We start from the raw sequence: 15114 nt of genomic DNA on the forward strand, positions 1-15114 counted from the left end.
CTAGATTAAATTGTCCCCTATTAAAGAGTAACCAGGCTGCTGTGTTTTCTCCCAGGAGCCAACTTCTCTTTGCGAGAGCTGGGTCTTGAAGACGTGACACCCACACATGGGACTTTGTACCGGACTGATATCGGGCTGCCTCACTGCGGCTACTCCATCAGCACCGGCTCGGATGCCGACACGGAGGCAGATGTGGTCATGTCGCCCGAGCACCCCGTGAGGCTCTGGGGACGCAACACCAAGTCTGGACGCAGCTCCTGCTTGTCAAGCCGGGCCAACTCCAACCTCACCCTCACCGACACAGAGCATGAGAATACCGAAACTGGTAAGTGATGACAGCGCATGCGATGTTCAGCCTTGAGCTCTACCAGGAATGCCTCTTCTTACCGCTTCACCTTAATCTTAGGTTTTGTGTTGCGGGGTTTTGGGTTTTTTTATCAGACTCAATGAAAACACTCTTCTAATAGCCCCATGTCATGGCCTTTTGTACTGTCCTACAGAGTGTTTGTTAATAAACTGCTGGAGAAGCTCCTACTTATTTATCACAGCGACAGAGATCATTAAGTGGCTGTAATACTCTCTCTGCTTTCTGTAGTGACCTTTCAGACAAAAAGCATTTAAATCTCCCCTCCCCTGGCCAATGCTGCTCTTATCTTTGCTACAGATTTTCAGGGCAGATAATTTCCTTCTTTTCCTTACCAGTTCCTTGACAGAAGCCGTTTCATTTATGTAAATCGCCTGACTGCTCTTTGAAGGAAAACGATGGTGAAATATTTTTAGAAGCCTTTTTCTTCGTGTGAAATAAAAGCTGAAGGTCACAGATTTTTTTTATCTCTGTAACTTTGTGTCCCCAGCTGCGGGGACTCCTGCATGTGTTTTGTAGGTCTGCGAACGTTTTGGTCAGCAGTTCTGCTAAGCAGTGTAGGAAGGAGAGAGGATTTTGATTCAATTGCAGCTTGACCCAGGAGTTCACAAAGCCCTATATGCCTTTGCACCTTTAATTCAATTATGGCACAGTCTGCTTCTTAATATAGCCACTGCGTACAAGTCATCGGGAGCTTGAGCTCCGTGCAGAAAGCTGATGTGAAATGACTGTATCGCTTGTTCTCTTTATGCTTTTTGCCACAGTATTATAGTGACAAATGATGATAACTTTTCCCTGGGAAGCCATGACACGGTGAGACATACACCACCCACATGATTTTATGTTTAACTCCAACAAAATTACAGTAGAAGCTTATTAAGTTTCTGCTCAGAGATAATGATATATTAGGCAAAGTTCAAAGATAAACAGCCTTCTGTTTAAAGCATGTACAGAAGAATCTTTCTAAATTGTCTTTATAATATTTTTTTAAGTCTCTTTGTGTAGTATCTTACAGGGTTGCACCCATTAGGACAGGCAGACACGCACTGCCAGATTATATTACTTTTCTTCCAAGCCTTGTGTTTTGATGAAAAATCAGAGGGATCATCAGGGTCAATCAGAGTGTTGCGCACCCCCAAGAAATCACTAGAAAACAACCAGAAGCAAACACCTTGCACTTCCATCCCTGTCTCCTGTATCCAAAGCGCTCTCTTGTGCTTTTCATGGTGGTGTACAAGCAGCTGTGATCCTATCCCATACATTTTTCTTTCCACGACCACTAAGAAAAGTACAGTATTTTAGTCTTCCCCCCCCCCCCTTAAGAGAGAAGAATTACATTAGCTGCGGGAGTCTTTTTCACTGGTTTCCGTAATGCTATCTCTACATGTGCAAATGCAACTTTGTACCTACAGATCACTTACAAATGAAATTATATATTAGCAACAACACATTAGCAATAGCACATGCCTTGAAAGGCTTTACTGAAACTAATAACAGAGGCAGTAGTACTCATGTCAGGACTAAGACCGCCTCCAATTCCTCTTCCCTTAAATTTAATGACACACTAACCATTTGTTGAACCCCCATGTCATAGCGATTGGAAAAGGGAAGACAGAAAGGTGAAGAACATGCTGCAGGTTATTTTAAGTGCTGTACAAATGTAGAAGGAGTTTCTTTGGGCCCTAGGCATTTGTAATCTCAGGTGTTGAGTGTTTTGAATGAGAAAGGCTATATCAAACTCAAAAATACAAAGTCTGTAGCATAAATAAAATCTAGAGAGCGGTGGTGTCCAGTATGTAATTGTATTGTTCGTATTGACAAAAAAGAGGTGGTGGAACTTGAGGGAAAATATTAGGATCCAAACTGTGCTGTTGAGGAGCTTCAGCTGATGTTTAGAGTTCCCTTGGAAGATAGGAGCAACATCAGCCAGGTTTGGGTCAGAAAAATGGGTACAGAGCTGGGAGAAAGACATATAATTTCAATATAGGGATTGCAGTTGAATTGGTGGTATAAATGGATCAAAAAAAGGTTGCAAGGGAGGAAGAGAAGGAGGACTAAGGAAAAGTCTTAAATGTACACAAAATTTGGACATTTTAACTTTGTAATTTCTTGGCACAGATAAGAGTGTGAGAAACTTTTGCACACAAACCCCTCACAGCCTGAAACCAGCTGTCAGAGCAAATAAAGATTGAGATGCTCACAGAATCTTTGTCTAGCAAATGCAAAGGTTTCTCTGTGTTTCCTCCATCTGCACAGAAGCAGCGTTACTCTTGGCCCTCCGCTGCTAGCTATCACACGGGCTATTTTGAGAAATCCCAGATTTATAGGAGAAATGTTTTCAAGACGACATGAAATTTTGCTAATGGCAGCATAAAGTAACATAATGCTATGACTCAGTTTACAGGATACCTTTATTAGTCAATATTAATTGTTGACAGTATTGATAGAAGTTATAGCCTTTAGCTGAAGTCAATATGGAGCTTTATGAACCTGCCATCAATAGAAGATTTTATGGGGCCCATTAAACCAACTTTTCCAATGAAGGTTAATGTCAGCAATTTTTGTGCTGTTCATTATTTATCCAAAATAAATAATCAGAATTTACTTCTGATGTTTGTAAATCCAAAGCTGTCACAGGGCGATTCTACTGAGACATTTATTGTGTTCTTAGAAAATGAGAGGTCTCGCTCCCTCAAAAAGCGGGTTTGCTTTTATTTGAGGAGTGGTGATGCCTCGAAGGAACAGATACACTGCTTTGTAAGTGCAGCCACAATCCACCCCTCTGTCTTTAAGGAAACCGATGAAGTGGTCTGGTTCCATGGCATATCACAGTCCATAAATCACTTGCACCGGCAGCTGGCATGAAAAGCCATGCGTTGCTTTATCTAAACTGTTCCTAGGCTTTGCTGGAGGTTGAATACTTTTACTAGGTTAAGAGTTTGTTTTCACTGAAGAGTTAGAGTTCTAACTCTGGCGTTGCCCTGAGCTCAGATCCTGCACACCCAAACAGCCCTGGTGGCTTCCCCTCTGTTGGGCAATGCTTTTCGCTCAACCTGGACAGTCATTTTGCAGAGCACAGGGACAGAGGGGACAGCTCAAGTTACTACACCTTGTCTGGGGATAATGCAATCATTCTGTGCTGCTAAGGTAGCAGGCACTTCATATAGCTCAAGGATTATTCTGCAGCGTGACCATGTAGGCTAAGCTGAAATTGTGAACTCCCATTAACAGTTCAGACTCATGCACAGGGAAGAGTTTGGTTCCTGGAAGTCTAGTGACGAAGTTAGGAGAACCTCTTTCCTATACTAGTTTGCACTGTTTCTCAGCAAGACTGATTCAAGCAGAAGAATTTCCTGAAGTGGTCATTTGGATCTGAGCCTGGAGTTAACTGGCGTGTGTTACCTTAGGTAACCCTGAACAGGCTTTGTACTGAGCCAGCAATTGTTTAATATAGAGAAGAGCACAATGAAGGAGAACAAGGTAATAGTTTCCTAGAAATTGACTTATTTTGCAGCAATTCAGTCTCATACTAAAAGCAAAATATTTCTAATCATAAAGACATCATCATAAAAATACAGAACCTCAGCACGATTTATGTTGGAAGGCACTGCTGGAGGTCTTTGGTCAAGTCTCCTGCTAACTTTGAGGTCAGATCAGGTTGCTCAGTGCCTTGTTCAGTTATACTTTGAGTATCTCCCAGGATGGAGAGGCCACAGCCTCTATGTCCTGGTTCTGGTGCTGACCACCCTTCTTGTGAACAACTTCTCCTAAGAGCTAGTCAGAATTTCCACTGCCGCAACTCATGTCCATTGCCTCTCATCCCCTCACTGAGCATCTCCAAGAACAGTCCGGGTCCATCTTCTGTATATCCTCACACCTATAATATTTACAAGACAGCAGCTAGATCTCCCTTTAGCCATCTCTTCTCTGGGCTGAGCAAAACCACCTAGATCCTCCTTTAGTTTGTGGGCACTGGAGGAGATATAGGAATCTGAGGAACTCAGTGCTAAAAGTTTTTAAGTGTAAACTAGACAAATAGGTGCTGAGAATGGCCTAGATTGGATGCTGCCTTAGTCAGAGTGGCTGTACATGCTGGCCTCTTGAGCATCCCTCTTTCTCCAACTTCAATAGTTTGTAGCATTGCTGAGGTCTCTTTGACCTCAGGGGCACGCAGGACTGTTTGGAGAGAGCTTTGAGCACCTCAGGCTTCTGTACTGCTTAGGGCACTCCTGACAGACGTAGGGATGGACAGTGCTTGTGTGTAGGCACCCATGAAACAGGCTCTGAATATTTCCTTTGGGTCTATAAGGGACATCTTATCCCAGATCCACCCAAACTGTTATGTATCATGCTGGTAGTCCCCAGATAGACATGAACATGAGATATGGGCAGAACATGTAGATATTCCCGTACGGAATCCCTCCCCACAAAAACAAACAAACAAACAAACAAACAAACCCAAAACCAACCAAACAAAAAAAACCCCTAAACCAAAAAAAACCCCAACAAACAAACCACAACCACTTTTTTCTCTGCCTTCAATGTGATAAAGAACTTACTGGTTTATTCAGCGTAATTGCTGCAGGATTACTTTAGACCCAGGCCAACTGAATTTTTAAAATTTGTCTTTGTGAAAATGTAGTTCTAAAAAAAGTGGAGTTTTTCTAAAAAAACCCAAACAACCCCAACAAGTACAGTTTACTTTTTGGCTGATCCAAACAAGCTGAGGCAAACTAAGGATTCACTTTAGTTTTAATCTGGGTTTAGTGTGAATATCCACCAAGGCACGCAGTTGGTTAAATAAGAGGGAGCAGGAGAGAGGGGGAGCGGTTTTCTTCATTAACTGGACAAGTCAGCAGTGATTAATGCTGTGTACATGTGCAGAGTGGAGCTGATGTTTCTCTCTGTCGTCATCTCCTCTTGGGAAGAATGTGGGCAGTACCAAGAGGCCAGAAGGATCTCGCAGGCAGGATGAGCAACATCAGATGGCTCGAGAGAGTTCAACCGAGCTGGAGATGCTCAGTTGTGATATATTGTGTAAAGAAATTATTGCAGCAGAAGTGTTGCTGAAGTAAGGCATTTTCTTATCTAGTGGACTGACAGATTAGTAGACATGAACTAAAATTCCAGATCTAACCACCCTGGAAGCCAAAATTCAGGCTGCAGGACCACTGCTGTCAAATTGCTCTGTGCTGTTTCTTTCCATCTTCACAATTGCAAAATATGTAGGAAATGTCATCCTGCAAACAATTCTGCATGCATTTCATGTGTGCAAAAGGGGTGAGAATAGCACTGCTGGACTCAAATCTCCAGCCTAACAATGAACTGGATGCAGGTACGATCAGCCCCAACACTTCCACCACGCATCTGTTGTTCACCTCTTTTTAGGAAGAGCAGTTTAATCTCAAGGTCCATTTGTCTTTAGCTTTACCTCCGAAATCACCAGTCAGTGCCAAAGGTGGTGTGGTGACTACAGCTCTACAGACACTTACCGGTGACAAGATTAAGAACACAAATTCATCTTACATTGCTGGACTCACATCCTACAGAGAAGAATAATTTTTCTTTTAGTCACTACTGTTCTGGGATACATTTAAATGAGCTTTAAAACTGTCAGACAAACTACCAGCCCAATATCCAAACCTGTTCTTCAAGCCTTACCAACTTGACCAGAAAGGTAGTGAATATGTTATGGTTAACGATTGCTTTCCCATCAAATAAATTGTCTTTCTGGAAAATTCTCATTTTTGTAAGGTTTTTGTAAAATTGAAACGTACTGGCAATCAGGAGCTGGAAAGCTCTCATGGTAGCTCTGCCTGCTCTACCATCACAGACCCAACTCTTAGCCATTTTAATTGACATAATACATGATTTAAAGAGCATTTCTTGCAGTAACTGCCACATATTCTGCTTCTACACTGCTTAAACCATTACTGCTGCTGGAAAGAGTGCTTAAGAAACTGCATAGGAAATTAGGACTCGATAGAATTGAATGCTTATAGAAGACATTTAGAAACACAGGGGTACATTACAGCAGGAAATAATTAAAGACAAGTCATTCAAAAAAGGAACACCAAAGAAATTATATAATTTTATTTCTTTCGGGTAGTTAAGAAATCTAACTAAGGCTTTCACTTATTCAGTGGTGTCTGATACAGACCTCACTGATGCCTTTCAATACTCCCGTTGCCATAAGCAGCATTAGATCAGGTCCTAGGTGTGTGGTGGCAACTATCCAGGTTTGCAAAACAGCCAGCATGCCAGAGCAGTATAAATCCCAGTACTCTTGGTTAAATACACTGCAACATGTTGTGCACCACTAGATTTCTTGTATCCACTTTGGCTTCTTATTAAATCAGAAAGCTGTTCTGATGATCAAGACACATGTTCCAGAATTTCATCAGCTTTTTCCAAATATCTTCTCCTCAGAGCTGTTTTACAATAGCTATGGGACGTCTATGCAAACGGTAATTATTTCCGTGTTCTTTCCTTGTTCCCTTTGGTTGTCGAGAGCTCATCTCCTAATGTTGTCTACGCTTGCTAACAGAGGCCTTGCAAGGTTCTCCTGAATAGCTCTGAACTTCTGCAGAGGAAGAATTTTTACTCAGTCTTCTTTACATTCACCTTCCTGTTTACTAAATCATGTTGACCCGAATCACTGGCCCAAAATACAATTCAACACATCAGTGCAATTAGCAGTGCCAGAATTACTGTGTAATCTTAACATAACAAATTATTTGTTAATACCCCAGTTGATAATCCATGGTGACTTTTCTTTTTATTACCATGTTTTGCTGAGTAACTTCCTTTCAGGCTTCATACACTCTATTGTTAATATTGTTACCGTGGTTGCAGCAACATCATCTTTTTTTTTTTCTTTTTTTTCTCTCGTTTGAATTAAATAGTGCATTACAAAGTACTTCCAGTAAATGAGTGTGTGCTTCAGACATGCTTCTTCTGCAAACCATGTAGGCAAAAATGTGATACTCAGACTCCAGAGAATTCAGAAAGGAGATTTTTAAAAAAAAAAAAATATTTCTTCATAATAAATAAAAAAAGGGAACGTGCTATGAGCTATACTTTATTAAGCTTCCCTTATGCCATTTGAGTAGAGGAAGACAAGAATAAATTATATTTACCCGGTCAAGATCAGGCATCTGCTGGCTGTCATCTTTCACTTGCCTCCTATCAGTTGTAACCTTAATATTATCAAGATGTTTCAGCTTGAAATAAAAATTAGCCAGGACCCTTACCACTAAAGATCCATCATCAATTGCGGAAGATAGCGAAGAACTACAAAAATGAGTAGCAGATCCAGAAGGGAATTTTCACTAATCCCCTTCCCTGTTTCAGCTCCTCAAAACTCTTACACTGCTCCTTTCCAGGTAGGATTTGCAAGAAATTCCAAATTTTAAAAGTACATGGGGATTGCTTGGATATTGCAACCTACTGAAGCTGCCTTACAGAGATATTCAGAGACTTGGTGATCACTTGAAAAGTGAAGGTCAGGGGAAGGAATGTGCCTTTGGGCTCTCCGACCGTAAAGATACTAATATTCCTATGAAGAATATTAGTCCTAAAAAGGAGACTTTAGCTACATGACCATCCCAAATGCTACTTTCTCCACTGAAAAATGGCTCCCTTGAAGGCTGTTACATCTTCCTTACTTGCAATCCAACTTTCTAACCACTGACATTCTTGATGATGGATTCCTAATGCCTCGTATTTTCTGTCCTCTTATCTTTTTTGTCCTTTTTAGATATTAGCCCTGAGACACTTCTTGAAAGTGAAAAGGTGAGGCACCACCTCACTTCTTCACAAGAGTCTCAGAGAAAGTTTTACCTTGATGGGACAGTAAATTGACGGTGTTCAGCACAACAGACCCTTAATGTCCCTCCACATTCAACCAACCCACTGTCCACCGGGTGTAAAACAGCCTTTCAAGTGACTGGATGCCACCATCTCTCAAGCAGGATTCAACCCACCCAAGAGCTGGTTGTCCCATTGGTAGCACATGGCCTACCCCAGGGACTGCAGAAGGAGCCAGTACCATCCATGCTCCCAATTTAGGAGGTGAAGGTACACAGGATTAATCTGAGTTCAAGAATTCCATTGCTGCATTAGTGATCAGTATCTCAATTTTGTTCCACAGTGAAGGAATTGCCACTGATTTCTAGGGCTAATCTATCATCTCATCACTGGCCTGTTTGCCTCCAGAGGAAAAGAAATCTTTCCATTTTCTCATTTTATTATTTTTATTCCCATATGGTAAATCCCACAGAGAATGTATTTTCTGTATTACTGTAATCTGTGTCTGAAAGGATGCTAACATTAAAACACTTCACAATGTTACTCTGCTGTAATGAACTGCAGTTCAATATAGGTTAGTGTGTAGGTTTCACGTTGTTATTATTATTGTGATGATGGTGAAGCCATTAAGCAGGAAAAAAAGGCCCAAACTCTAGAAACTCATTAGCCTGAATATTGGCAGAGAGCGCATGTAGAAACAACATTAACAGGTAAGAATTTACTGTTCTTTTCAATTATACTGTTAATTTTTGTCCTTTTCTTTGCCACTTTAAACTGCCTTGTCATGGAGACTGTTTTCAAGGAAAATAATTGCATTTAGTACTATTGTTGGCAAGCTGCTAAGTATTCTGGAAGTAATTCTTGACAGGCTGGAGAGGTGGGCCTGTGTGAACCGCATGAAGTTCAACAAGGCCAAGTGCAAGGTCCTGCACATGGGTTGGGGCAATCCCAAGCACAACTCCAGGCTGGGCAGGGAATGGATGGAGAGCAGCCCTGAGGAGAAGGACTTGGGGGTGTTGGTTGATGAGAAGCTCAACATGAGGCAGCAATGTGCGCTTGCAGCCCAGAAAGCCAACCGTGTCCTGGGCTGCATCACCAGCAGCGTGACCAGCAGGTTGAGGGAGGGGATCCTGCCCCTCTACTCCACTCTGGTGAGACCCCGCCTGCAGTACTGTGTCCAGCTCTGGGGTCCCCAGGACAAGAAGGACATGGAGCTGTTGGAGGGAGTCCAGAGGAGGCCACGGAGATGATCCGAGGGCTGGAGCACCTCTGCTATGGAGACAGGCTGAGAGAGTTGGGGTTGTTCAGCCCAGAGAAGAGAAGGGTCCAGGGAAACCTTAGAGCCCCTTCCAGTCCCTAAAGGGGCTACAAGAAATCTGGAGACGGACTGTTGACAAAGGCAGGGAGTGATAGGACAAGGGGGAATTGCTTTAAGGTGAAGAAAGGTCGATTTAGATTAGATCTGAGGCAGAAATTCTTCCCTGTGAGGGTGCTGAGGCCCTGGCACACGTTGCCCCAAGAAGCTGTGGCTGCCCCTGGCTCCCTGGAAGTGTTCAAGGCCAGGTTGGATGGGGCTTTGGGCAAGCTGGTCTAGTGGAGGGTGTCCCTGCCCATGGCAGGGGGGTGGAACTAGATGGGCTTTAAGGTCCCTTCACCCAAACTATTCTATATTTCTAAATCTGTGCATTTTGTACACTATTTCTGAGTGCCATAAATAAGTTCTTTTGGTGTGAAACACCCTGGGGGAATACAGGCGGGTTCAGCAGCAAAAGACGTGTTGCTCTTTTTATAGCAAAACTTTGCTTCCAGCTTGTTTTTAGGGTGGGATTTGTGTGCAATACCAATGGGGAACGGCTAATGCCATGAAGTGAAGGTTATGGTCAGGACATCAAGGGTCATCAGAGCTGGTGTGGACATCAGCATTTGGTCACAATGGACCTGCAGCTCAATGGGCATTTGGAGCAGGATTTTGATTTTAGGGCCAGACACCAGCTCCATCCTAAACAAAGGATCAAATCTTCCTGGGATAGATGAAAGAGCAGCAGCGTGGAGAAAAGCAAAGGATTATAGGGAGCAATAAATCCAAATAAGGTAGGGGTGATGGCTTAAGGTTCAAAATGGTCTGATATCCATCTCTGTGGCTAAGGACCCCTGCCCTGCAGAGTAAAGCCTGCTGGTTAAGTGTGGACCAGCGAGACAGAGCTTGTTTTACCTTTGCCTTCTCCCCCTTTTCTGCTTCATCCTGGACGTGTAGGGGTCACACCAAGCTGCAATGGGCAGGACATGTCAATAAACCATCCCGGCCTTTCAAAGAGGTACAGCACTATTTCCTGCACAGGGAAAAGCCCTACCAGACTTTCTCCCTAGTCTGGCATTTCCAGGTACTCATGTCTGTATTTCTGAACTCCCATTTGGAACACTGCATCTACTTCTAGATCCAGCACACGGAGTGTTAGTCCACTTCTGGTCCAGTCTTCTCCAGTGCCCCTGGAGGTATCTGGCTTTGCATTTTTTTCCAGTGAAGACGTGCCTCCACCTGTAAGCAGACCAACGTGAGAGGAAAGAGCACGTTATTTTTGTTTTATCCATGCTGAGAGGTGTGCACTGAGCTCCAAATAAAAGAAAGCACAGCTTCTGCCATGAGAATTTGTTCATTAAAATCTCATTGCCTTATTTCTCAGAGGCTTTTGATTAACTTTTGGGCAAAAATGCCGTTTTATTCAATTGAGGGCAGTGATTGAAAATGCAGCACTGCCCTAATTCTGCAAAGTTTTCAGTGTTTCTTTGAACTGCCCACAAAAACCTTAATTCTATGCTCTAAGGCAGGTTGTTGTTTTGTTCATCCCAGCACAGATCATTTTGAAACATGTATATAAAGAGAAAATAATAGTTCTTATCTGGTGGTCACATACAGTAAACATTTTACAAATCTTTGTTATGGCTCAATCAAAAATAAGTCTTTGCCACATGTCTAAATTATACAAAGACATTTGGGGAGCAAAACATGTTATGGGACTCGGAGAAGGGCTGCTTTTGGGTGGGTGCTGGACTGCAGTTCAGGAGATTTAATCCATGGCTCTGCTACAAAGAGTTAACCTTGGCTGTATCACTTCATTTCTCTTTCTTTATCTCATTTCCCTGTTAGCAAATAAGGTGCTCTTTCCTTTTTTTCTCCACCTTCTTTTAAGTTGTGAACCCAAATATTTTCTAATCAAAGACATGGATAACAGCAAATAAAGCAACTGTACTCCAGTTCTATCCAGTAATGCACTAAGTGAATTTTCTGCACTGAAGTGTTTAAAATATTGGCTTACGCAGCCCCTCAAACATGCACCAAATATTTTTGGGGGGTGGGGTGAAAAAAACCCTGCTTTTTGTTGTTGATATTGCTGCATTCGTTTACAAAACATGGAACTGGGTTGCGTGAGAGACAGAGAGCGTCAAACAAACCGTGCAGCACGAGCCGTCGCATCAAAAGCTCTCCTGGAGATCACAAGAGCTTCCTGGGTCCTATACTGGTCACAGGGGCCCAGAGCACGTGCTAAAGGCTCCAAAATGTGCTGTCGCTCCCCTGCCACAGCACCCAGGCAGTGGCTGTCTTCTCCCCTTGCAACTCTCGCCGTAGGCGAGACCTTTTCATGCCAAGCAGCAGGAACGGGTAGCCAACACAGCCCTCTTCTCGCTGCTCTATTTAATGACCCTCCCCAAAGCGCTACAGAGCTTCCACATCCAACTTCAGTGGTGGCAAACTCAGGAACAAACTACTTCCTCAAAATGACAGCTTTCTGCCGCACTCAGAAACAGGCACTTTGATTTTTGCCCTGGTTTGGTAGAGAAACCTTTTTTTTTTTTTTTTTAAACTTAATTTAAGTTAAATACACATTTCTTCTTTTAATAGATAAACTGTTTAAACAAAATGGGAAATTATGGCAGGCTCAGCTAAGGCTTAAATTCAGAATAATCTGTTAAAGACTTGTAAATCTTTCTTAGATAATTTCCAAGGAGCTACATCTTAACTGCCAAAGTTTAAAGGAAAGTCAAAGTAGTGAATTGGCTGCAGTTTCTGGGCGAGCACCTAGAGCCAGTCTGTGGAGGTGCCAGATCAGCTCCTGACAGCAACTGCGTCTTCTGCAGGTGGAAAGGGAGATTTTTTTTTCACATCAAGTCATTTAAGTAGATCAGCTCAATGAGCACGTACAGAAGTCAGAAATCCATCAAGAGTTGAAAAGGAGGGAAGAGGAAGATTTGCACAAATAAAACCAGAGACAAGATGTATTATAGTGAATTCCAGGACACATTATAACTGGGGAAACAACTGGTTTAAGAGGTCCCCCAGTTGCCACCGCGGGGCCCCATTCCTTTGCAGGGGGTCTCCATCCCCACTGCTCACGCAGTCCAACTCTGACCTACCCCCAAAAGATGTGATTTAAACCTTTTCGCTGGGTGTCACTGCACGGAGGTGCCATTGCACAACTCCCACAGGACCACTGCCATCCCACATAGAGAGACCAATTCAACCCAGGGTAGAGCAGCAACAATCCCACCCAACAGAAAACCTTCCCGATTTGGGTTAAATACGGGCCAGTGGCTGAGGGTGGGGTAGCAAAAACACCTGGGAGCTATTTAAGCCAGCGCTGTCAGCGAGGAAGAAGCATTGCCGAGCTCTCTTGGAAATGCACCTCTGTTCTAGTTCCCCAGCGACAGCTAGCGCTGTCTTTGCTAATGCCAACTCATTTTCTGTGCAAGACTTATTTTCTTCTCGTATCTCCAGCAAGTTCAAGTACTTTTATTACACTCGGTTTGGGAGGAGGGGGGTGAAATTACGACTGAGTTCCAGTTTCCATTTAAATGCAGCTTGACGTGAATTCTAAATAAATGAAAAACAAAACAAAAAAAAAAACCAACCAAAAATACAGCAATCATCTACTGAATAAGAAATCTGTTGTTCACCATTTTCCCTTCATAAAAAATGTAAAAAGTAGGAATCTGAATAAATGCATGTTAAACTATATAATTGCTGAAATAAATATGTATAGATATAGGGTATTCTTTGATTTAGCATAAAGAAGCAGCAAATTATACCAATCAGTGAGAATCAACCAGTTTTAAAAGAAAATAACTGAAAAGCACACATGCAAAACAAGATTAAAACTGATTATTTAAATCAAGATTCTCTGTTTGCTGGTTCAAACCATGATTACAATTTAAATCAAGCCACCCTGCTACGAATAGTTTAAGGACAATGATTTCTCCCTCATATAATGTGCAGATTTTATAGCCGACAGAGCCTCGTGCTGCTTTGCAAGGAATGTGGATGTACCGAACCTCCATCTCCAGCCGCATTCTTCATTTCATTCTAGTTTGGCTTAGGTGTTTGAAATAGGCAAATGGAAATCGTTGGCTGAAAGGGTGGGAAACTGGAAACCCACAAAAAAACCCCTCAAAGATGCTTTTTCTTTTGGGAGCCTTAGGATGGAAATTAAATTGAGATTCAAGTGTAACCCCAGAGCCAGGCTGTGATGCTGATTCCCCAGTAACATGGGGGCTGGAAAAGCAGCCATAGCCCAATATTAGAGTATTAAGGGAAATGTCTCCCTCTCTCCTAGGTACCACTGCTTTGGATAATTACATTCCATTTAACAAAATTCCCTTTGCACCTGCAGTTGGACGGGGTGTTTCTCCTCCATTAAATTGCTCTGTTTTGCTGCTGTGCTCTACCGAGCAGCTGTTAATGTTCCACCCCAGAGGTGTCTGCAGTTCAGTGATGGGTGAAATGATTAAGGCTAGCAAGGCACTTGATCATTTGGAATGAAAGGTGCTACATAAACATACCCCATCAGTTTTATTAATGCTCAACAAAGCAAACTTTTGCTGTAGCTGATTCTACTCCTCCTCGGCATTTAATATAACGTGTTCTCATAAGAGATGGCAGGTAAAGGCAGCACGTGTGCAGTTTGCTGGATGCATTCTTCAGCTTCCCTTAAAGAAGCCTGTTTCCCAGACTGATGATGTGGCCCATCATACATTGGGCGACTGCCATGAAACGAGTTCTGTATTTGCAGAAGTTTGAAAGACTTGTAATCTTGGGCCACTTCTCAGGAAAAGGAAGGCGATGAACTTGGGCATTGCTAGCACCTACCCTGGCGTCAGGAGAGTGGAAAACTTGGCATGGGATCAGTCTACAAACAAGAATAGGGAAAGGGCTTAGAGGAATGCCACCTGATGGAGCTATAGGGAAACAGGTCTTTTCAGGGAAATCAGACTTCAGTCTTCAAGCATGTTAGGAGTGTGGTTGATACAGAGAGGGTTACTTGTACGTTTGCAAAGTGCCAAGTTCTGCATGGCATCGGCCCAGGAATCTAGATAAAGGTTGACATAGACATTTGTGCAACAGAATATAGATGTATACAATTTAAATTATATGCCTAAACCAGGCTTGTTGTGATACACAGCAGCAGGGACAATGTGCTCTCCTTGTCCCCTCCCAAGTCGCAGTGTCCCTCAGCCCCACCTGAATATTTTTGGCTGCTGACTGTCCATCAAGTGTGGTTCCTTGCCATTCCATCTGCATAGGACCCCTTCCGCTGGTATGCTGTCCACTCTCAAATCATGACATATTTGCCTTTTTTTTTGGTCATTTTCTTTCTGTTGGAGCTGTGAATGGAGAAAACAGAAAGCAGAGATCAACTCACAAAAACTCCATGGCTCCTGTTAAAGCTGAATGGGGTATTTTCATAACTCCCTTTGATGGGGGCCACGCCAGTTTGTGGAGGGGTATCTTCTTTCATGTGAGCCGTTAGCTAATAGGCTGGTTCCCATATGAATTTTGGATTATTAATCCTCTTCCTGCTCCTGTTAGACCTTGGGATTTGTGTGAATTGAAGCAGAGCCCTGGTGAAACATCAGTGGACAGTCCTCCCCCTTTAGTGTAAATGGATGAA

General features: G+C 42.8%; 1 protein-coding gene across 2 annotated transcripts in view; it reads left to right on the forward strand.

Moving 5' to 3' along the window:
* The window catches only part of TENM4 (teneurin transmembrane protein 4), a 622246-nt gene that overhangs the window by 265020 nt on the left and 342112 nt on the right, over positions 1-15114 (forward strand). For both annotated transcript variants that reach the window (XM_054803254.1, XM_054803243.1), the window contains exon 5: positions 56-325. In XM_054803254.1, coding sequence (XP_054659229.1) covers positions 56-325 — 270 coding nt within the window. The remainder of the gene's footprint in view (positions 1-55; positions 326-15114) is intronic.

This window comes from Grus americana, chromosome 1, assembly GCF_028858705.1.
Source record: "Grus americana isolate bGruAme1 chromosome 1, bGruAme1.mat, whole genome shotgun sequence".
Taxonomy (NCBI): Eukaryota; Metazoa; Chordata; class Aves; order Gruiformes; family Gruidae; genus Grus; species Grus americana.